The sequence below is a fragment of the Stegostoma tigrinum genome, chromosome 6 (assembly GCF_030684315.1).
Source record: "Stegostoma tigrinum isolate sSteTig4 chromosome 6, sSteTig4.hap1, whole genome shotgun sequence".
Classification (NCBI taxonomy): domain Eukaryota; kingdom Metazoa; phylum Chordata; class Chondrichthyes; order Orectolobiformes; family Stegostomatidae; genus Stegostoma; species Stegostoma tigrinum.
The window spans coordinates 60,088,940-60,112,783 of record NC_081359.1 but is presented as its reverse complement, the minus strand read 5'-3'; the positions used below and the strand labels follow the sequence as shown (position 1 = coordinate 60,112,783).

Genomic DNA, 23,844 nt, shown 5'->3' with positions numbered 1-23,844 from the left:
CTTTTTGAATGTTCTAGGATTTTGGTTTTGAAGATGGGAAAAATGGAATATTGGATCATAGTGCATTATGTTAGATGTTTATCATAATATTGTAGAGTCTTGCCATATTGAGATATCAACTGTGCAGAAGAAGTTTATTCAAGAAAGCCAAGTTTTGTTTTTCAAGATTTTGTTCCAGAATCACTTAATTTAACATCAATTATAGACATTACTACTTTCACAAATTAAATGGAATTTCTGTGCAGTATACAGCTGTAGTTTTAAAACAAAATTGGAGCTCTTTTGAAGACTGAATATGAAAACAAAAACATAAATATTGAGTGACTACAAATGTAAGAATTTGAATACTTACAATTTTTAAAATCTGATAGTACCCACAACCACTCTCTGGCTTCCACGCAAATGCCCATCCACATGCAATTCCTCAACATTTGCATAACTGTCAGAATTTTAAGTTCTGATATTTTGCTTGAAATTTAAAAATATCACACTGGAAGCAGCTAGTCCATCACACTGACCATGACTCAGAATAAGTTAATTATCGAGAGTTTATGATAATGGCATTTGTCTGTCAACTTGAAAGTCCAAAACTTAAGGAAGAATTTTTAAGCACAGGGCATTTATTAGTATGTTTTGATTTTGTTGGAAAAAAAAAGACTGACTTTATTATAAAAAGAAAAGTCAGGTCACAGCCGAAGGGCCTGTTCCAATGCTGCAGAGTTCTATGTTCACAAACACAGGTCGGATTGAGGCTGATTTGAAATGTTTATTTTTTGAACAACAAATCTATTTTCAGACGCAATAATGAAGCTTTACAGATTTACCACAAATATTTTGAGAAATTTAATTTTGAATTACATTAAATGTGTTTAAAAATGTTGCCTAATTCATAACAGATTTTGTGTTCGGTGATATGGAAACAGAGTGACTGGAAACTCAAAGACAGTCTTTTCAACATGGATGTAATCTGCATTGGAATCATCAAATGCACTCAGAATGGAAATTTTACCCCATTGTATTTAAATAACTAATCGTCTTCTGAATCACTGCTGCTGTTCAATGCAGCACTTGTTCTGATAGATGACATCAATTTATCTTCAATTTTTCTTCTTGGGTTTTCCTCTAGTTCAGTTTTGATTGCACCAGAATCTGACAGTTTCCATTCCAGTTCTTCAGTGAAAATAAAGCAAGGAGACAAGAAGACAGAAAGACAATAAAAGGAACTTACAATATTATTTAATTCAAAAAGATTTTTAAAAATCCTCTTCCCTCCATTCCTCCAAATGGAACTTATTGTCATTTAGTTGTATTAACTAACGGGCATAAAGACTAAATTGCAGTATACAAAAGTACATTCCAATCATTTAGATTAGGATTGTACTGAAAACATTACGATTATAAGTCTCAGTGGATCGGAATACCCACTGTCTTCAAAAGGTCACGACACTAAATCCGTTAAGAAAAAACGGTGTGATCTGATGCTTATTTTAATCAAATAGCTAATTGCTTACTTATAAATGAAGAATGTATTAGCAGCAGTTAATTGTCTAAATTGCTGAAACCACTTTGACATTGATTTGAATCATCACCTAAAATGTACTGACATTATGGTCACGGATAGTTCTTAAAGAAAATAGCTGATTTTAACCATCAATAGCGGCACGGTGGCTCAGTGGTTAGCAGTGATGCCTCACAGCACCAGGGACCTGGGCTCGATTCCACCCTCAGTCTGTGTGGCGTTTGTACATCCTCCCAGTGTCTGCATAGGTTTTCTCTGGGTGCTCCGGTTTCCTCCTACAGTCCAAAAGATGTGAAGGTTTGGTGAATTGGCCATGCTAAACTGCCTGTATCAGGGATGTGTAGATTAGGTGAATGGGTTTGGGTGGGATGCTGTTTGGGTCGGTGTGGACATGTTGGGCTGAAGGGCCTGTTTCCACATTGTAGGGATTCTATGAAGAGCATTACAAACCTTTGGGAAAAAGGAGACATTCATTTGAGAGATGTATCCCATACTGAGAGATTGGGGTACAATTTAAGTACTTACCTGGAACGTAAATTCTTAGCTGTGACTATTATACTGCCTCCCAATCTAAATACTTTCTTGACTACTGCTTAGTACCCTGCCTGTGGTTCACTCCCGCCTAGTGCAGCCAATTATCTCTCTCCCAGCATCAGTTCATGATGAATCATTTTATTTTTAATCTTTCTCCCACAATATAGTTCACCCTGCATGTACTGTGAACAGAGTTATGTAAATTGTCATAAATAGTACACATTACAGTGCAATAAATAATGCATATTAAAAATGTGCACATGTAAATTAGTGAACTTTCATCAATAGTTAAAAACCTGTAATTTCGAAAAAAGCACGTGACCCAACAAGCAGCACAGACATGTTTAAATAAGCAGTAATTGAAGTCTGAGCTGCAGATAGTGAGTTAGAGAGAGACCTGAAGAAAATCTGTTTATGTTTCATACAACAGATGTTGAAACCTGTGACTTTTAACTGATAAGTCAGAGACTTTTTTAATGAGTGAAGTAGCCACCCTATGTCTCTTACCAACTAGGTGAAAGGTTCCGGAGAGAAAGATGACTAAAGCAACATGCTGGCCAGTGGAAAAGTCATTAAGATCAGTTCAACTCCAGAACTTGGGAATAAAGACTATCTTTACAGTTTTTCCCCCCATGTCCATTTCAGTCAGTTTCTGTGTGTGTGTGTGCGCGCACTTTGTAAGGGGATTACAGTTTTTAATTAGTGGTGTTATATACCGATGATTTGGAGCTGTTCACTCATAGCCAGAGTTTAATAACTTGCAACAAAAAAAAAATGCTGAAATGCAAAAACCTGATCCAAGCTTACTATCAATCTGGGCCTGAAAAGAAAAATCAGTAAACTGGGGACCTTGGTGTACTTTTTATTAATTTTTTTGATGTTTCTGGGAATAGCAAGGCTCAAATTTTTAGCACAATACCCCAGTGAGGCACAACACTAGCATCAGAAAGGGAAGGAGCCAGAAACACACATTCAGAATGTAGTCATGCTTATTAGATGTTGGATAGTCTAGAGTCAGAGTTGTACACAGCTCATAAACGGCCCTTTGGTTCAACTTATCAATGCTGACCACTATGACTGAAATCCCATTTTCCAGCATTTGGCTCATATCTCTCTAAACCTTTCCTATTCATATACACATTAGGATATCTTTTAAAATGATGGAATTGTACCAGCCTTCACCTCCTCATTTGACAGATCATTCCATACATGCACCATCCTCTGCATGAAAAAGTTACCCCTTGGGTCCCTTTTAAATCTTTTCCCGCTCACCTTAAACCTGTGCCCTCTACTTTAAGGCTCCTCCACCCTGGGAAAAGACCTTGGCTACTCACCCTGTGCATGCCCCTCATGACTTTATAAACCTCTACGAGGTGTGTCTCCCCCGTCTCGTTCCAACCTCCGACGTTCCAAGGAAAAAAGCCCCAGCCTATTCAGCCTCTCCCTAAAAATCAAATGGTCCAGACCTAGCAACATCCTCGTAAATTTTTTCTGCACTCTCAAGTTTAACAAAATCCTTCCAGTACAAGTGCGACTAGAATTGTATGTAGTATTCTAAAAGTGGCCTCATCAATGTCTTGTACAGCATCAATATGGCATCTCAACTCCTGTGCTCATGTTCTGTCCAATGAATGCAACTATGTCAACACACCTTCTTCACCACCCTGTCTACCTGTGATGCCACTTAAGGAAATATGCATCTGCAGCCCCAGGTCTTTGTTTGACAGTACTCCCCAGGGCACTACATTTAATTGCATAAGTTTGGCATTTTTTGAAAAAGTACAAACAAACTTACATTTATATAACACCATTTCATAAAATACAAAATGCTTTCATGATGAAGGAAATACTTTTGAATCACAGTGAATACGAGAAGATAGGCAAACAGTAGTCAAACTGTGCACAGCAAAATCTGACAAATGCTATGAGATAAATGTCAGTTGATTGCTTTAGCGGTGTGGATGAGGTATAAGTACTTGCCCAGCCGCTGGGGTACTTCTTATGCTGCTGCTTCAAGATGCTGCTGAAAGGTGATGACAAGTTGCATGCAAAGATGTCTCCTCTAATAGGAGAATCAAGAACTACAGAATATTTAAAAAACACAGGTTGCCTGTGTAAAACAGAGATGAGGTAAATGATTTTCTTTCAGAGCATTGAGTGTCTTTGAAGCGCTCTCCCTGAAAAGGTAGAATCATGAATATTTTTAAGGCAGAGGTAAATAGACTTTTTTGAGGAAGCAAGGGGTGAAAGGTCATCGGGGTGGCAGAAAAGTGGATCTGATATTGCAAACAGATCAGCCATGATTTTACTAAATGGCTGAGCAGGTTTGAGGGGCCAAATGGCCCGCTCTCTGTTTGCATGTACCGCTGTACCCACAATTCAGGAGGAGATAAATCATGTATAGTTATTCTGATAATGTTCTTGTTTTAGTAACACAACAGCCACTGGCCTGCATGACCCATGAGAGCAAATAAAAAGCTGTGTTTGAGTTTGCTGCAACCTGTTCCTTCAATTAAAAGAAAAATCCAATTGATTAATTTTCCACAATAGCTCTGGCTCATAAGTATGGGAAAACCAGTCTGAGGAGTACAAACTGTCCACTGAGGTAATGTAAAAAAGAAATCTACAACAGCTCAGTGCTGTGCTGTACTGTACCTGTAACACAATTCACAAAGATTCGTTCTTGGGAACACAACTTAGTGCTGAATAAAAGCTCCCAAAACACACGACCAGGTGGAAAACAGTTTATGGTTAGTATTTTGTACTTTAACGTTCAGCGCTGTGAAGTACCTCTAATGTATCTGACATACCAATAAATGTTGAGTTTTGCAATAGGGAACAGTTCAAAATTATAGTTTAATCTGCTTTCAGGTCAAATCTTAATTTATGAACTGTATCATGTCACTCTGCACATCCCTCACAACATAATGCAGCTATACTAATAACTCTGCTCCATTAGTGGCAGTGTGGAATTTCCCCAGCGTGTAATTTAGTCACTAATTGCATAGTCAATCTCACAGGAAAACAAAGAAAAGAATAAATCTCATCTGATGAAAACATGTCAATTTCACTCAAAGTTGCAAAGTCCAGACTTAGTAAATGAAGAAGTTATAAATCTCCTGATAGTGGTAGCCGTATGCAATAATCTACACCTTGCTATCACTAACACATGCATTTCCCTGGAGGTCTGCAGCATTACAGATGCCAGTCTTTGCAATATTCAGTGCCTTCTTGATATCAAAGTGAATAGGCTAAAGACTATAGACCCTGACAACATTTCAGCAGTAGTAATCTGTGCACCAGAGCTAGTTGTGATCCTAGTCAAGATATTCAGGCACAGCTAGAACAGTGACATATAGCCGACAATGTGGAAAAATTGCCCAGGTCGTCCTGTACACAAAAAGCAGGACCACTCCGATCCAGCCAATAACTACCCTATCAGTTGACTCTCAATCATTACTAAAGCGATGAAAGGTGTCATCAAAAGTGCTATCAAGCAGCATTTGCCCAACAACATGCTCAGTGATGCCCAGGAGCAAAAACAGAAGTTGCTAGAAAAGCTCAGCAAGTCTGGCAGCATCTGTGAAGAAAAAAAATCAGAGTCACAGGACCCAAAATGTTAACTCTGATTTTTTTCTTCACAGATGCTGCCAGGCTTGCTGAGCTTTTCCAGCAACTTCTGTTTTTGTTCCTGATTTACAGCATCCGCAGTTCTTTCGATTCTTATTCAGTGACGCCGAGTTTGGATCCACTCAGTTCCTGCCCTCATTAGCTGCAAACGTGTCTGGCAGATAGAAAAATGGCCATGATGCTGGAGCTCAGGCATGTCATTTCCAGGACATCTCTGCAGGATGTCCTCAGGGTAGTGTGCTAAACCCCCAATCATCTTCAGTTGCTTCGTCAATGACCTTCCCTCCATCGTGAGGTCAGACGCAAGGATGTTCACCAATGATTGCTCAAGGTTCAGGACCTTTTGCAATTCCTCGGATACTGAAGCAGTTCAAGACCAAATATAGCAAGATCTAGACAATAGCTTAGGCTCAGAAGTCGCAAGTAATATTTGTGCTGCAAATGCGTCAAACAAGAACACCTTCAATAACCATCACCCCTTGACATTTAATGGTATTATCAACAAATCCCCAACTTTCAACATCCTTGGGTTATCTTGACCAAAAACTGAACTGGATTAACCATATAAATACTGTGCATAAAAAGGGATAATCACAGGGTAAAAATCCTGAAACATGTAACTCAATCCCTGGCTCCCAAAATCCTTTCCAACGTGTCGAATGCATAACTCAGGAACTTGATGGAATACTCCCCACTGCCCAGACGAGCACAACTCTAACAAAACTTAAGAATCTCAACATCATAGTTTGCACATTCTCCCTATGTCTGTGTGGGTTTCCTCCAGATGCTCCAGTTTCCTCCCACAGTCCAAAGATGTGCAAGTTAGGTGGATTTACCATGCTAAACTGCCCATTGCATCCAGGGATGTGTAGATTAGGGGGATGGGTCTGGGTGGGATGCTCTGACGGTCAGTGTGGACTTGTTGGGCTGAAGGGCCTGTTTCCACACTGTAGGGATTCTATGATCTATGACCACCTGGAACAAATAACCCTGCTTGATTGGCACCATACCCACAAACATCCACTCTCTCCACTTCAGATGCACAATAGCAGCAATGTGTACTATCTATAAGATGCATTGCCAATATTCAGCAAGATTTCCTAGCTAGTATCTTCAAAATCCATGATCAAATCCATCTACAGGGACAAGGGCAAAAAGTACATGGAACCATCATGACCTGCAAGTTCACCTTCAAACCACTTGCCATCCTGACTTGGAAATACGACATTATTCCTTCAAGTCAAGATCCTTGAATTCCCTCCCCAATAGCACGATGGCTCTGCCCACTAAATGGATTGCAGCAGTTCAAGGTGGCAGCTCATCAGCTCTCACGAGGGATGGGCAATTAGTGCTGACTCAGCCAGTGAAGCAACATACCATAAATGATTTTTTATTTAAAAAAAAGCTGGGAGTTATCAGAAAGTTTGAGTAGGAACTGCTGAATGAAAGTGCTGATTGATTATCCCTGGGATCAAAGACAGTACTTTTTTTTTGTAATTCACATTAACAATGAAGATTCAGACGTTCAAGGCAAAATGATCAATTTTACACTGAATAATAAAGCTGGAGGGTGAAACACCTTACGAATCAGGGAGTGCAGCCTATAAATGAAAAAAAAGAAAATATGCCAGAGGATGGCAGCGATGGATGAAATCTAATGTGGGTCTATGTTGAGAATCTCACATAAAAATCAAATCTGGGTGAGCAAGGCTGTCCTCTGCTTAGCACATTTCATGTGAATTTCCTAGTAGTTTATAGAATCATAGAATCCCCACAGTGTGAAAACAGGCCCTTCAGCCCAACACGTCCACAACGACCCTCACAGCATCCCAACCAGACCCATTCCCCTACAACCCACCTAAGCTACACATCCCTGAACACCATGGGCAATTTAACATGGCCGATCCACCTAGCCTGCAGATCTTTAGGCTGTGGGAGGAAACCACAGCACTTGGAGGAAATCCATGCAGGCACAGGGAGAATGTACAAATTCCACACAGACAGTCGCCCGAGGGTGGAATTGAACCCTGGTTCCTGGCACTGAGGCAGCAATACTTCAGTTGGGTTACCAGCTCCTGGTGGTCCCAGGGGTGAGACAAGGAGAACCAGGGCGGTCTGTGTGAGTATCATGGAACCGTAGGAAACCAGGCAACACAGAGAGGCCACTCAACCCATTGCATCTGTGCCAGCCCTCTGCAACAGTAATCGAACTGGTCTCACCTCCTTCCCCTTCCCTGTAGCCCTGCGTGTTTTTTTTTCTCTGCAAATACTTATCAAACATTTCGTAATTACTAATAAATCTGCTTAAGTTGCCCTTTCATGCAATGTGTTCCAGATTGGATCAACTGTATTTGGAATATTGTGAGCAATTTTGAACCCTGTAGAGAACGGTCCAGACAAGGTTTACAAGAATGATCCCAGGGATCAAGGGTTTTCATATGAAGAGCAATTGAGGACTCTGTGTCCGTACTCAATGCAGACCCAATTTTCATGTGAAGGAAACTAATCCCTTGTTCCCAATAGGAGAGGTCCATGAAATATCAAAATCTGAATTTCATACTCTCTTTCTGTTTGCATAAAAACATGTTTCCTGTTTTACTTTTTCTCCTGTCCCCTAAAATTGCTTGAATCAATAAATTGTTTTGATCTGATGAGCATGAATGCCTGAGCTGGCACAGAGTCAAATCTTACCACAATGGACTCTAGCACCAGCAATCTAAACTACTGAAAATTTCCGGGAGAAACTGTTGGAAGCCCAGCATCTGCAGGATAGTCAACAGAAACATAAGAGATTGGAAAGTGTGAGGGAGAACAAAGGATTACTCTGGGAATGCTATTGTTTCAATTCCCTGTTACACTGCCAACAAATAATTTCAGGCTGTGCTCCCATTCAGTGTTGGCAGATAACAACTATCGAGAATATTTTACCTTGGGGAACATCAGTGTTTTTAATTTATCAATGGGACGTGAGTGTTACTGACTAGGCCAACGTTTATTGCTCATTTCCAGTTGCCCTTAAGATATGACACAAGTCGACAGCGCATGGTGCTGTAGTTTAAAAATGTTTAACTCTAGTTCAACTGGATCTAATGTGAATTTTCATTTGAAAAATAATGTATAATTAAAAAATGTTGCTATTCAAACAAAGTCATTAGGCACAAGACTTGAGAATATAACACAGAACAGGACAGCACAGGCATCCATCTGGCAACCACTATCCCCATTTCAAGCCTACCGACTCACACAGCTACCTAGAATACACCTCCGCTCACCCACCTTCCTGCAAAAAGGCCATCCCCATTCCCAATTCCTTCGCCTCCGCCGCATCTGCTCCTGAGATGAGACATTCCACTCCCATACATGCCAGATGTCCTCTTTTTTCAAGGACCGCAACTTCCCCTCCACAGTGGTCGAAAATGCTCTCGACCGTGTCTCCCGTATTTCCCACAACTCATCCATCGCTCACACCCCCTGCCCGCAATAATAACCAAAACAGAATCCCCCTCGTCCTCACGTACCACCCCACCAACCTCTGGATCCAATGCATCATCCTCCAACATTTCCGCCATCTGCAATCTGGCCCTACTACCAAAGATATTTTTCCCTTTCCCTCCCCACCCTTGTCTGCTTCCCAGCTGGACCACTCTCTCCGTGACTCCCTTGTCCGCTCCACACTCCCCTCCGGCCCCACCACCCCCTGGCACCTTCCCCTGTAACCGGAGAAATTGCTACACCTGCCCCTACACCTACCCCCTCACTCCCATTCCAGTCCCTAAGAAGACCTTCCACAAACAGATGTTCACCTGCGCATCTGCTGATGTGGTATACTGTATCTGCTGTTCCCATTGTGTCCTCCTCTACATCGCAGAGACCAAGTGGAGGCTTGGGGAGCGCTTTGCGGAACACCTCTGCTCAGTTCGCAACAAACAACCACACCTCCCAGTCGTGAACCATTTCAACTCCCCCTCCCACTCCTTGGATGACATGTCCATCTTGGGCCTCTTGCATTGCCACAATGACATCACCCATTTGCTGCAGGAACAGCATTTCATATTTCACTTGGGAACCCTGCAGCCTAAGGGTATCAATGTGGACTTCACAATCTCCCCTCCCCTACTGCATCCCAAAACCAACCGAGCTATTCCCTGTCTCCCTAAACATTCCTCCCACCTCAAGCCTCACCCCCATATCCTAACCACAAACCTCATCCCGACTCCTTGAGCTGGCCGTCCTCCCTGGACCGACCTATCCCCTCTCTAATTCCCCACCTACATTCACTTTCACTGGCTCTTTGACTTGTCTATCTTCTCTCCACCTATCTTCTCCTTCATTCGTCTTCTATCCGCCTCCCCTCTCTCCCTATTTATTTCAGAATCCCCTTCCCCTCCCCCATTTCTGAAAAAGGGTCTTGACCTGAAACGTCAGCTTTCCTGCTCCTCTGATGCTGCTTGGCCTGCTGTGTTCATCCAGCTCTACACTGTGTTAAGTCAGGAACAGGCCTTTCTTCCCACCATGTCTGTGCTGTCCATGATGCCATTCTAACCTAATTTCATCTGCCTGCTTATGGTCCATATCCCTCTATTCCCTGCCTGTTTGTGTGCCCATGTAAATGCCTCTTAAACATTTTGATCACATAACATTCCAGACTTCTACTGAATTCAAATTTCACCTCCCTGTCAATCCTAAAATTTGAATCCATGCCCCAGAACATTAGCCTGAGGCTCCAGATGAATAATCCAGTGACATTATCGCTATGCCAACACCTCATTAGAATGGATGAAAGAACAAAGAGACATGCTGTAGAAACTTTTCAGTTTGTACTCATCAGGACACCATCACAACAATGCCAAATTTCCAAGGAACAACAATTCATACCACATGAGGAAAGGGTGCTGATTGGCTGACACATTCTCTCAGATTGGTCGAGGCACAGCCGCAATGAATACCCCTGGGAAATTTTGTTCTCTATAGCTTTTTTGAATTAAACAAAGGCTAAATGTTTGCTCATTTGTAACTGAAAAATGGAGGCCCAGTTAACAAATGTAGAAAACTACAATCCCCTGTTTCCAGTAGAAATTGTTCCAGAAATGCTTTTAATTTATTCAAAGGATGTAATTCTGGGTAGGCCGACATTTATTGTCTGTCTCTAACTGCCCTTGACAAATGACACACGTTGACACCTCAGATGCTGTCGTTTGAAGAGAATCTAATGCCATTTCAGCTGGATCTAATGTGATTTTGTTTTCCTCTGAAAAATTGTGTTTGATTCTGTTTGTACAAGTTGATAACGGTTATTGGTTTCTTGGCCATATTGTTGGTGATCATTGCAAACTGTGTTATTAGCCGATTATAGACCAATAGTCACATCCAAAGAATACTTTCCAGATTGACACACCGTTCAGCTGCTTCATTCTCAATCAAGGGAACCTACCTTCCTTCCTTTACTACAAGCAATTATGTGGTGATCCTACCCAGAGTGTGCTCAATATGATTTACAGGCTGCAACTCAAACACAATCTGGTTCAGTATCCAAATACTAAATATGTGCTGACAAAAAAAATCATACAACATTCAAGTCCATAAATCAGCTACTTAAACAGGAGTATTTTTCAAATAAAAGTCTTATAAAGGAAAGCAGAGTTTATTTTTAAAAATGTCTATTAAAAAGATGACAAAGCACAAACATGGGTAATTGTAGATCTGCATTAATCAATTTTATTAATCACTTACCATCTTTTGTTAAATTCATGCCTCCAAATACTAAGGGTCCAACATACTGTGCCTTGATCTCTCCATCATAATAAACAAATATTGTTGGCAGATTCCTGTCAGGGTAGTTGGGTATACAGGTTGTGGATATTGCTTTAATAAATTTAGTCTTTGGGAACATCCTTGCTAGTTCACTCAGATGTTGATTTACCAAGGCACAAAGAGGTATCCTGAAACAAAAAAAGGACAAATAATTGCAAAACAATATGAAGGATATATTATGTCATGCTCAAAATCCTTATTTAAGCAACTAAGAATGGGAGTTAAAATTTCATGTATTTATTTAGGACACAATAACATTTTAAAATAAAACTTAAATCTATTAAATTCCAGATGACATTAAACTATAAAATATTGGTACAAATCAGAAATATGGGGAGAAGAGATTTCAAATAATTCTCTCTCCAATAACATAATAGCAACATCGGCCATTAACTCATGTTAGCCCGGTGAAATTCTTATTTTGACAACACTTCTTCCAGGAGAATTACACTGAGGATGATGGGTAAAATCCCTTTCAATGATGCCTTCAGTATGCTTATCTGGTTTGCACAAAGACAGCATAACAACAAAATGAAGTTTGAGATAGCGTTAAGTAAGATGAATGTTTGAGATTCAAATTTCATCTACATGTAACATACATGTCTTAGATGGTTTTTAAACTTACCCCTGTTTGTAAAGGTGCAGTATTACCCATACATCCTTGCCAGCTTTAGTCACCTCCTGCACATAGTCAGTCCCAGAGATCTCCAAAATCTCCCCAAACATCATCTTCATCTGGTTTGCCTTCCACTCGGCTAGCCGTTGCTGTCTGGATAATATTGGAGCAAATGATTATCATCTATTCCAACTTTAAATAATAACTAATCCTACAAATTCCATCTAACAGATCTCTAATGTTTGATGCCACAACTATTCAACAAATTTCTTTCCGATGAGAAATGCGTATACAAGAAACAGCAGTTGGAATTTAATGCCATACCCTCTGGCAGGTCTGCTATGCTCCCACCGCTATCCCACTGGAATTCATGGTGGGAAGGCCGGTGAATGTTCTTCCTGCTCTGGCACTAACGGAGGCGCTGAAGTGGACAACTAGTGCTCACTTTACCTCATTCCACCACTGTTGGTATTAACTCAGTAATCGGTGATAGGTGGTCAGCCAGAATGACAAGCACACCTGTATGCTTATTTGTGGGGTCCCCCAGGGGATTCCCTCATTCAAACACATTAAAATGGGTCCTCGTATTAGGAAGGGGATCCTGCTGACAGCCACCCCTTTCTTTGTTGCTGAACCCCTTTCCCACCTTCCTCCACAGCTCCCACCCAGCAGCTGTTATGTCCTGGGATCAAGCCACAATGTTTGAGCCTTGGGAGGGTGCAGCAATGGCAGCCATTACTACAACCCCAGAGGCAGTGCATTCATCACAGCAGTTAGTCTCTGCCTGACCAAAGGCTCTCAACAGGAGCCAAGCCTTCCCTCGGGGTCCTTGACCCAAAGGAAGACCTGCTGCTGTCCAGCAATTGCCTAAGTGACACTTAATTTGATTGGCCTGCTGTCAAAAAAAGAGAGAGACCTTAAAGGGCTCTTCCTGGTTTTACAGCCCAAGGCAAGACCCCACCACCTTCATTAAATAAAATTCTCTCTGAAATAATGTGAACATGACAAAAGAGACCCTGTGAGTTTGAATTTCAAAAATGCATGGCCAAGTAAAAAGTACACCAGCATAAAGACATCAATGCTCCACATGTCAAGTGCATATAACGTACTGGATAGAATTTGCTGCAGTGGAGTATTGAACAGCATCTGCTGGCAGTTAGACTTGCCCTTCCATATTTAGATTTTTTTCAAAACTTTCATGATGGCAAGCTGTTGAAAGCATAAGTTGGAGATGGCACATTGAAAGGAAACTGGACTTGTGGGACCCATGTGAACAAAAGGAGCCATCAATGTAACTTCTCAGCTGACCAGATTGGGCACTTGGAAAGCAAAGACAAAAGAACAGAGAAGTATTAACTAGAATTGGTGAATTCAATGTCAAAATCAGGCATACAAAAAGGGAAAGAGAAAAAGACAAAAAGAAAGAAAGAAAAAGGTAAAATTATAGATTTAACATTGTTAAAATCTCCAACCACTAACACTTGGAGGAATGGGATTACACACTCAAAAATCAGTAAATCACCACATCAACTGAGTGCAGTAACTTATGCTTGAATGACAAGGCTAACTTCCTGTGGCGAGCTTAATCATATCTGTCATGTAAAAAGTGACTACACAATATTCAATGCATTTCAATAGTGAGACAGACAACAAAATGTCATTTTCATGGTGATAAACAGAATAAGTGAAATTCCTTTGCCACTTAACCATGCAACTACTGCTTGCCTTAAGTTTATTTATTATTCATTCAGGGTACATGGGTATTGTAGCAAGGACAGGGTTGACTGCCCTTCTCTATTTGCCTGTAAGAAGCCCGTGGTGAGTTGTCTCCTCGAACCATTACATTCCTGCATTACTGTGTGGAGGTTGCACATTCTCTCAGCGTCTGCGTGGGTTTCGTCCAGGTGCTTTGGCTTCCTCCCACAGTCGATGCTAAATTGCCCAGAGTGCCCAGGGACAGGCAGTCTAGGTGGATGAGCCATAGAAAATGCAGAGTTACAGGAATAGGGCAGAGGTGTGGGTTTGGATGGGAATGCACCTAGGTGGGTTGCTGGGACTTGATGGGCCAATTGGCCTGCTTCCACACTGCAGGAGTTCTACAATTGTTGCTTGCACATATGTTAATACTGAGTGTTTGTAATGGAGGGAGTGGATGCCGTACCAATCTAATAGGCTGCTTTATTCTGGATGGTGTTGTGCTTCTGGAATGTTGTTGGAACTGCACTTACTCAGACAATTGGAGTGCATTTCATCTCACTCCTGAGTTGTGGCTTATTGACGGTGGACAGGAAGTCAGGAAGAGGGTTGTTGGTTATTGGATTCCTGGCCTCTGACATGCTCTTCTGCACATAGAAGTCTAGTCTGTGCCATTTGCCTCACGAGTACTTTAACAGTAAAACTGGGGTCTATATTAAAGCAAAAGGAAGATGAATGTGAAAATGCCACCACAGCAAATGGTAAAACTTGAATTCAAATTTTAAGAAAATCTGGAATTAATGATCTAATGGCAACCGTGAACCCATTGCCAAATTGTCAGAAAAACAAAGCTGGTTCGCTAAATGTCTTTTAGGGAAGGAAACTGTGATCTTTACTTGATCTGGCCTACACGGTTGATTCTTAATTGCCTACTGGGCAGTTAAGGAAGGGCAATAAATGCTGGTCCAGTCAGCGATGCCCTCATCCCATGAATGAATAAAAACAACAATTTTTAAGAAGACAACCCGATGCACAGATATAAAAGTCAGTGTAAATGGAAAGAGCCTACTAACTGAAGAAGTCCAAGTATTCTGCAAACTTAGACAAAGAAGAAGAACTGTTTCATGAGACATCACAGGAGCATTATCCATCAGACATGGCATTGTGAACGTTTTCAAAAAAAATACATGTAGGTGACATATTAAGAGCTGTCAATCAAAGTCAAAATATATTCTCTCACATTATAGGCTGGACTCTGGTGAATGTTTTGGTTTCCAACACTAAACTGAAGTACTTAGGTTTGCTGGAACCCAGCAACTAAATTAGATTTGCATTTTCCAGACCCTTCTTTAAAATCCTCTAATCAATTACCTGTACATCTCAATGGCTCTTTCATCTTCTTCATTGAATTCATCCTCATTCTCCTCTAGCTCCTCAAGAGTCATGTCTTCATATGTTTTAACTGTCAGGAAGAAAGCAGATTTGTTATCTGAATGTGCTGAAAACAATTTTTTTTTAAAAAAAGTGAACCTTTAAGCATGCATTAAAGGGGTACTCTCCTGCAGTACAAAGATACACAGCACATGTTTTATTTAGAAATGGAGCAGAGAAACCATGGGCTGAATCTTGTGCTCAGTTGCTCACATCCAAATGTTTTGAGGGTTTTTTGCCATGTGGCCAAAGGGATTTACCTGCTGTATCTTACCAAAAAAACACCTGATTACCTACCTAACACCCCTGTAGTGACCCTCACATCCAATTCTAGACATACCACTCACCTTTCCCAACAACCACCACACAACAGATACCCCAGAAAACTTTAGTATCCCTCAAGCCCCCACCATCCTTAAAGGTCAGTGTGTAAGCACTGTCAGTCCAGAGCTGCCCTGTAAAGTTCCTGACATTTTGACATGGATGCGGCAGACTTTGCTGTGAAGGCAGGGGCCTGGAGCTCCTGTTGGATGGTGTGGGGCACAGGTTTGGGGCCTTAGTCTTTCTCCAGTAAAATGAAGTGAAGGCCATGAAACCTTACTATTCCAGTCTGGTCCGAAGTTGCCTCTTGCCTCAGTACTATCTCGGCCGTCTGAAAGAATGCCCAGCACTGCAGGAAGGAAGGCAAGGCCTTGTCCACTCTGCCAAAACAAGTCCCATCACTTTCTCTCGGATACCTCACCCTATCTCTGCTAAATCGCCTGCCTCCCACCGAGGCTTGACCACCCTCACGAATGCCTGCAATACTGTCCCTCATTCGCTGCCACCCACATCAGTTCCCAACTAACTCTGCCACTTAAATCACTTGCTTGGGGCATCTCCCGACCTAGACCAGATTTAACAGCCTTGCCACCCACTTTCATCTCCCTTGACATCTCTCTCTCTCTCTCTCTATCCAGAAGACAAATGGTCCCCATTAGGGCAGAAAATTCAAGACAGGTGGTAGGCTGCTTGACATTCAGCTCTGGTTTCCATGAGTTTTCTCGATGTGTAGCTTGATTGGCTGAATATTAATGAGGCAAGTTGGGTCATCAACGGTGACTCTACCATGCAATAATCCCCTTGAATTGGCAACTCACTGCTGCCGAGCAAGAAACTAGAGGCATAAAAGATGCAGCAAGATGGTCCTGGGGTCAAGACTGGCCTCATGGGACTTCCTCAGATTCTTCCATGAATCTAACTGTAGCCCATGTTCCACCCCAAATGACATTTTACTCATTGAGAACACCTATTTCATGGCTCATGTGTTTTAGAGCATAGGTTTAAGTTTTTGGCATTAACGTCTTAAATGTGATGAATGTAATTAAAATAAGTTTGGAGTCTATTACACTTAAAAAGTTGGGCCATGTTGACTTAAAAGTTAACAGCTAGAAAGGGGAGATCATCAAACTATGAACTGCAAATGTAATGTCTGCAAATCTTGCGGCAATTGCACTCTGGGGAGATACTTCTGCTCAGAGAAGTGCAGCCAAGTTTGTTTAAAACATTCAGTGGACCCTGAAGGACTGTAAAACCCACGTATTAGACCAAAGAAGAAACTGCAAATGAAAAATCATTAATCTATAGGGTGGTTTAAGAATTATCCATTGCAGGTGGCATCATACAGAGATAGGGGAATTCTCTGGGTATATTTGTTTTGTGGTTTGCAACTCACTGAAAGAAAAAGAGAACAATGACAGTTATCCAGGCCCGCACTGTAAAGTGAGTCTTTTAAAAAAAAACATGAACAGTGTGGAATCCAGGTGAGGTGTGGTCTCAATTTAAATTTTGTGATGAGCAGAATCTGGAGGATTGCATTGTTTCAATCTACAGTGGTCCTCCACATGAAAAATAAATCTGCTGTATTAGCTGTGCATTAACAGAAAACTGATCACGACAAGGGCATGAGACATTCACAGTCAAAGTAGGATAAATAGAACATTTTCACTTGTAGAATAGATGGAGTTGAGAATTTTCTAGAGGATCGCAGCATCTCACAAAAGTATATAACTCAAAGAGAACTTTTAGGGGAAGTAAGAAATAAATGAGTCCATGACATTTGTGATTATAAACTATACTGTTGTGTTCACAGAGTTTATTTTACCTTTTTATATAAATTTTTATTCAGAAAAAAGTGAAATATTATGGTGTACTTCTATTGATTGAAACAAGATTTAAATGTTTTCTTTACAGCTTAACGATCCTTCACTGAGTTCTAACAACATCTTCCACTGATGATAATATTGCATTAATGTTTTTATTGAGTTATTTATTTGCTTGTATAGGGGTTCAAGAAGGTTTTGCTAAAATAAGTAAGCAAAAGCCAGCAACAGTCTGGAACTACATAATACAGCAAGTTTAAATATCATCCTTTCACCTCTGACGTATACTTAGTCGGAGCGGTCACAGGACAGACAATGGAGAAATCAAAATTTTGTACTCATCCATGACATGAACAATGTGGATAGCTCACACTTATCAAAATAAGACAATCTAACCAAGCTGGCTAAAACCTGAAAATTATATCAGTAGCAGGTGGTGAGAAATACAAGAGGGAAAACATAATTACCCAGGTCTTCAATCTAGTGTTACAAATGCATCTGTATCTGTCCATGATAACATCAGTAAGGAATGACCAGCGCATGTTTCTGAGCAGCCGAGAATATGTCCTGTTATTACATAGAGGGTAGCCTTCAATTTGCTAGATGCAACTGTTGCTATGTTATACATCATAGACTCAGAGCAGACCCGGAAGATCAAAACTGAGCATCCATGTGCCATCAGCAGGGGCTGATCTGTACTTAACAATAGTGCAATTTCACTGCCTGCCCTGTTTCTGCTCTGTGTTCCCATCAAGTCAGGGCACAATTAGGAGTCCAGAAATGGCATGCCTACGGTAGCACCAAGTATCCCTAAAACTGAGATATCGGCCTGGTGAAGTTACAATATAGGACTATATCAATGCTAAACAGAAGAAGTAGGACTAAGACAATGTTGAATATTGTCCAAGCAATCCTGTCGACAAAAAGCAAGGAAAGTCCATCCCAGCCAATTACTGCATCACTGGTCCACCTACAATTATCAGAAAAACTGATGGAAAATGTTACTAAGTGACACAAATTCAAAACCAGCCTAGTTACAAATGCTTACTTTGAGTTCTGCCAGGACCAAGGGTTGGGTAGGTTGGGCCAGTACTCATTGGGAGATTAAAATAATGAGTGGAGGCCTATTGAAATATCCAAAGTTCTCAAGGGAATTGACAGAATAGAGGATAGTGTGAGAGCCCAGGATCAGACGGCATAATCTCAGAATAACGGGTTGTCCTGCTAAGACAGAAATGAGGAGAAATTTCTTCTCTCAGATGGTGGTGAATGTGTGGAATTCTCTACCACAGATGGCTGCTGAAGCTAGTTATTAAGTATATTCAAGGATAAGTTAGACAGATTTTTAATCAGCAACAGGAAACAAAAAAAAAATCAAGAAAAGTGGAGTTGAGAATTGTCAGTCAGTCACAATCTTATTGAATGGCAAAACAGACTCAAGCACCTTCTGTTCCTACTTCTTATGGTCTTGCCTCGCCAGCAACACACAAACCAGTAACAAATTAAACCTCTTCACCTACCAACCGGTTTCTGGTGCTGAATGAGCTCCTCCTCTGCTGCCTCAGTTGGATCCTCTTTGGGAGGGAGGATGCCCTTTTTCCGTAAAATGTCATTCCATTCAGTGTCTGCGTTTGGATCCTGAAGTAAAAGGAAGGAAACCAGTGCAAGCATTTAGGACACATTTGTACATCCTACACTCATCACAACACCCACCTCACTGCAGTTGACCTATATATTCTTTAAGTAGCTCACAATACAGTAGCTTTAACAACCTCCTCTCGTAGCCTGTAATTGAGACAAGGGGGCACCAAAGCAGAATTTGCCTCTGCACACTTTTCACTTGAAGGAAAAGGTGTGAACATCAGCAGAAGGTCTAGAATCAAGACAGTGGAAGTGACTGGCAGTGTTTGAAGAGATGCAGCACAGAACTTTGTCACATTGTAGTCTTTTTTCCTTTCTCACTTCTATCCTGCCTTCCTTACTCAATGGCAAACCACAGATACCTGCTGTCACCCCTTCTTTCTTCGATGTTCTACATTTTACATTCATGTGCTGAAAAAACAAGCACAAGCCTATTGCTCACTTATGCTACTTCATTCTACTCACAGAAAAGGATGTAATTTTTTTTCTCCTGGTATAGAGAGTCTCTTTGGCTTCTGTGATATGAGAATAGCCAGCAAACCAGAAGAGCGCACATAATTTTTAACCCAGAAACAGCCCAAAGTTTGTGTGTCAATTATTCTTGTGCCCATGCCACTTCATTCAGCATATCATTCCATTCCTTTCTCCACTGTGTATTTGCCTTCCTCTTAAAAGCAACTACGCTACATTTGCTACCAACTGGTAGCAGATTCCACTCGAGGTAACTCAGTTTTTGAGAACTCCATTTTAGATCTGTTAGTGACAAATTAGCAATGTGTTTAAAAATAAATGCTAACAAAGCGGGTACAATTCCTGCTTGCACTGCCCCTAGAAAGTGGAAAGCAATAGCAAAGCACCACATACAAGAACTGCAAAGAAAACAGCTTGGGGTGAAAAATTAGGTAACAACAAATGCATGACTGGCTTTCAAACACGGTGCATACAAAATGACATGATGTTGTCTGTACTGACCTCTAGCTTTAGCTCCACCAAAGTGAAAACTGTCAAATCCCTTAATGATTTTAAAGGCTACTATTAGATCACTCCTTAGCCACTTCATTTCTCCAGAAGCGTCAGAGCCACATGCGTGGAAACAGATTCTTTTGTCCAACTTATCCATGCTGACCAGGTTTCCCAAACTAAACTAGCCCCATTTTCCTGCGTTTGACCCATATCCCGCTAAACCTTTCCTATTCATGTACCTGTCTGAATGTTTTTTAAATGTTGTAACCATATCTGCCTCTACCATTTCCTTTGGCAGTTCATTCCACACAGGAACTACGCTCTGCTTGAAAAAAAAATCCCTCTCACATCCCTTTTAAAATCTTTCTCCTCTCAACTTAAACCTCTAGTTTTGAATTCCCCCTACCTTGGAGAAAAACCTCAGCTATTCACCTTATCTATGCTTCTCATGGTTTTATAAACTTCTATAAAAGTGTCACCCCTCAATGTCTTATGTTCCAGGGAGAATAGTCCCAAGCTCTCCCTATAGCTCAAACCCTCTCACCCTGGCAACATCCTTGTAAATCTTTTCTGCACCTTTTCAAGTTTCACAACATCCTTCCAATAGCTGGGAGACCAGAATTGAGTGCAGTATTCCGAAAGTAGCCTAACCAATGTACTGTACAGCACAACATGACCTCTCAGCTCCTTTGCACAATGCACTCACCAATAAAGGCAAGTGTACCAAACACCATCTTCACTACCCCATATACCTGCGACACCACTTTCAAGGAACTATGTACTTACACTCTTAGATATTCAACAACACTCCCCAGGGCCCTACCATTAACTGTGCAAGTTATGGCCTGGTTTGTTTTACCAAAATATATTACCTCATATTATCTAAATTAAACTCCATCTGCCACATGTCATCCTATCGGCTCAACTCATCAAGATCCCGTTGCCTCTTAAATAATCCTCTTCACTCAACAACACCACCAATTTTGGCATCTTCTTTGCTTATCTGTCTACTTGGTCACTTTCTCAAAAAACTCATTCAAGTTTGTGCAACACGATTTTCCACGCACAAAGCCATGTTGACTATAGCTAACCGGTCCCTGCCTCTCCAAATCCATGTAAATCCTATCACTCAGAATCTCTTCCAACAACTTATCTCCCACAGACATCAGGCTCAGCGGTCTACAGTTTTCAGGCTTCTTCTTACAGTCTTTCTTAAATAAAAGGCAAAACATTAGCCACCTCCAGTCTTCCAGCACATCACCTGTATTGTAAGTGATACAAATATCTCTGCTAAGGGTCCTGCAGTTTCTTTGCGAGCTTCCCACAACGTCCTGTGACACACTTGATCAGGTCTCAGAGATTTATTTATCTTTATGCTTTTTAAGACCTTTAGCACTTCCTCTTCTGTAATGTGGACTGCTTTCATGACATCAATATTTATTTCCTCAAATTCTCTAGCTACCATGCCGTTCTCTGCAGTAAAAACTGATGCAAAATAGTCATTTACGATCTTTCCCATCTCCTGAGATTCCACACAGAGGTGGCCTCATTGATCCTTAAGGGGATCTATTTTCTCCTTAGTTGCTCTTAATGTACTTGTTGAATCTCTTTGGATTCTGCTTATCCTTATCTGTCAAGGCTATGTAATATCCCGCTTGTGCCTTACTGATTTCCCTGTTTCGTATGCTCCTATGTGGATGCACCTACTAAAGGAGTGAAAAACATGACTGACTCTTGGTAAATAAGGCAAGACAGGTGACTGAGATGTCAGTGGGGGAACACTTTGGGGCCAGTCACCATAATTCTATTAGTTATAAAACAGTGATGGAAAAGGATAGGCAAGATCTAAAAGTTAAAGTTCGAAATTGGAGGAAGGCCAATTTTGGTGGTATGAGGCAAGAACTTTCAAAAGTTGATTGGGGACAGATGTTCACAGGTAAAGGGGTGGCTGGGAAATGGGAAGTCTTCAAAAATGAGATAACAAAAGTCCAGAGACAGTATGTTCCTGTTAGGGTGAAGGGCAAGGGTTGCAGGTGTATGGAATGCTGAATGACTACAGAAATTGAGGTTCTGAACAAAAGAAGGTAGCAAATGTCAGGTAGAGACAGCAGGGATTAAGTGAATCTCTGGAAGAGTATAAATGCAGTACACGTACATTTAAGAGGGAAATCAGAAGAGCAAAAGGGGCCATGCGATAGCTTTTGCAAATAGGGTTAAGGAGAATCCAAAGGGATTCTACAAACACATTGAGGACAAAGGGGTACCTAGGGAGAGAACAGGGCCCCTTAAAATCCAGCAAGGCATTCTATGCATAGAAATGCAGGAGATGGAGGAGATACTAAACAATATCTTGCATTGGTGTTTACTGTGGAGAAGGATATCGAAGATATAGAACATGGGGAAACAAACAGCAATATCTTAAAAAATGTCCATATTACAGAGGAGGAAGAGTTGGACGTCTAAAAATGCATAAAGGTGGATAAATCCCAAGGATTTATTTTAGTGTACCCTAGGACTCTGTGGGAAGCGAGACGAGAAGTGATTGCTAGACCTCTTGCTGAGATATTTGTATCATCAATAGCCACAGGTGAAGTGCTAGAAGACTGAAGGTTGGCTAACGTTGTGCCACTATTTAAGAAAGGTTATAATGATAAGCCAGGCAACTATAGACCAGTGAACCTGACATTGGTGGTTGGCAAGTTGTTGGAGGTAATCCTGAGGAGCAGGATTTACATGTATTTGGAAAGGCAAAGACTGATTAGAGATAATCAAAATGGCTTTGTGCGTGGGAAATAGTGTCTATCTTGATTGAGCTTTTTGAATAAGTACCAAAGACAATTGATGAGGACAGAGCAGTGAATGTGATCTATATAGACTTTAGTAAGGTGTTTGACAAGGTTCCTCACAGTAGACTGGTTAGCAAGGTTAGATCACATGGAATACTGGGGAGAACTACACATGCAGATACAGAACTGGCTCAAAAGGTAAAAGACAGAGGTTGGTGGTAGAGGATTGCTTTTCAGACAGGAAGCCTGTGACCAGCAGTGTGCCACAAGGTTCGGTGCTGGGTCCACTGCTTTTTGTCATTTATGGAAATGATTTTGACATGAACGTAGGAAGTACGTTTAGTAAGTTTCCCGATGACACTAAAATTGGAAGTGTACTGGACAGTGAAAAAGATTACCTCAAAGTACAATGGGATCTTGATTGGTTGGGCCAATGAGTAGCAAATGGAGTTTAATTTAGATAACTGAGGTGCTGCAGTTTGGAAAGGCAAACTGGGGAGCAGTGGGGGGGGGGGGGGGGTTATAAATATAATGGTAAGGGCCCGAGGAGTGTTACTGAACAAAGACGCTGAACAAAGTAGAGTCGTAGTTACGTAGGATAGTGATAGTAGTGTTTGGTATGCTTGCCTTTATTGGTCAGTACATTGAGTACTGGAGTTGGGAGGTCATGTTGTTGCTGTACAGGACATTGGTTAGGCCATTTTTGGAGTACTGCGTACAATTCTGATCCCCCTGCTACAGGAAGGATGTTGTGAAACTAGAAAGGGTTCAGAAAAGATTTACGATGATAATGCCAGTGTTGGAAGGTTTGAGTTGTACAGAGAGACTGAATAGGCTGGGGCTATTTTCCCTGGAGCATCAGAGGCTCAGGGGTGACCTTACACAAGTTTATAAAATCATGAGAGGCATGGATAGGGTGAATTTTTCCTCAGATGGGGCGAGTCCAAACTTGCAGGGGATAGGTTCCACGTGAAAGGGGAAAGATATAAAAAGGGACCTAAGGGGCAACTTTGAGGAAGTGGCGGAGACTACTACAATTACAACATTTAAAAAGGCATCTGGAAGGAATTAGAGGGA

General features: G+C 41.2%; 1 protein-coding gene across 1 annotated transcript in view; it reads right to left on the bottom strand.

Moving 5' to 3' along the window:
• Window positions 1-746: 746 nt before the first annotated feature.
• Window positions 747-23,844, bottom strand: part of pdcl3 (phosducin-like 3) — a 30,177-nt gene continuing 7,079 nt past the window's right edge. The window contains exons 2-6 of the mRNA XM_048533297.2: window positions 18,898-19,015; window positions 15,177-15,267; window positions 12,120-12,263; window positions 11,414-11,622; window positions 747-1,170 (exon numbers count right to left, since the gene is read on the bottom strand). Of these exons, the coding sequence (XP_048389254.1) occupies window positions 1,028-1,170; window positions 11,414-11,622; window positions 12,120-12,263; window positions 15,177-15,267; window positions 18,898-19,015 (705 nt within the window). The 3' untranslated portion in view covers window positions 747-1,027. The remainder of the gene's footprint in view (window positions 1,171-11,413; window positions 11,623-12,119; window positions 12,264-15,176; window positions 15,268-18,897; window positions 19,016-23,844) is intronic.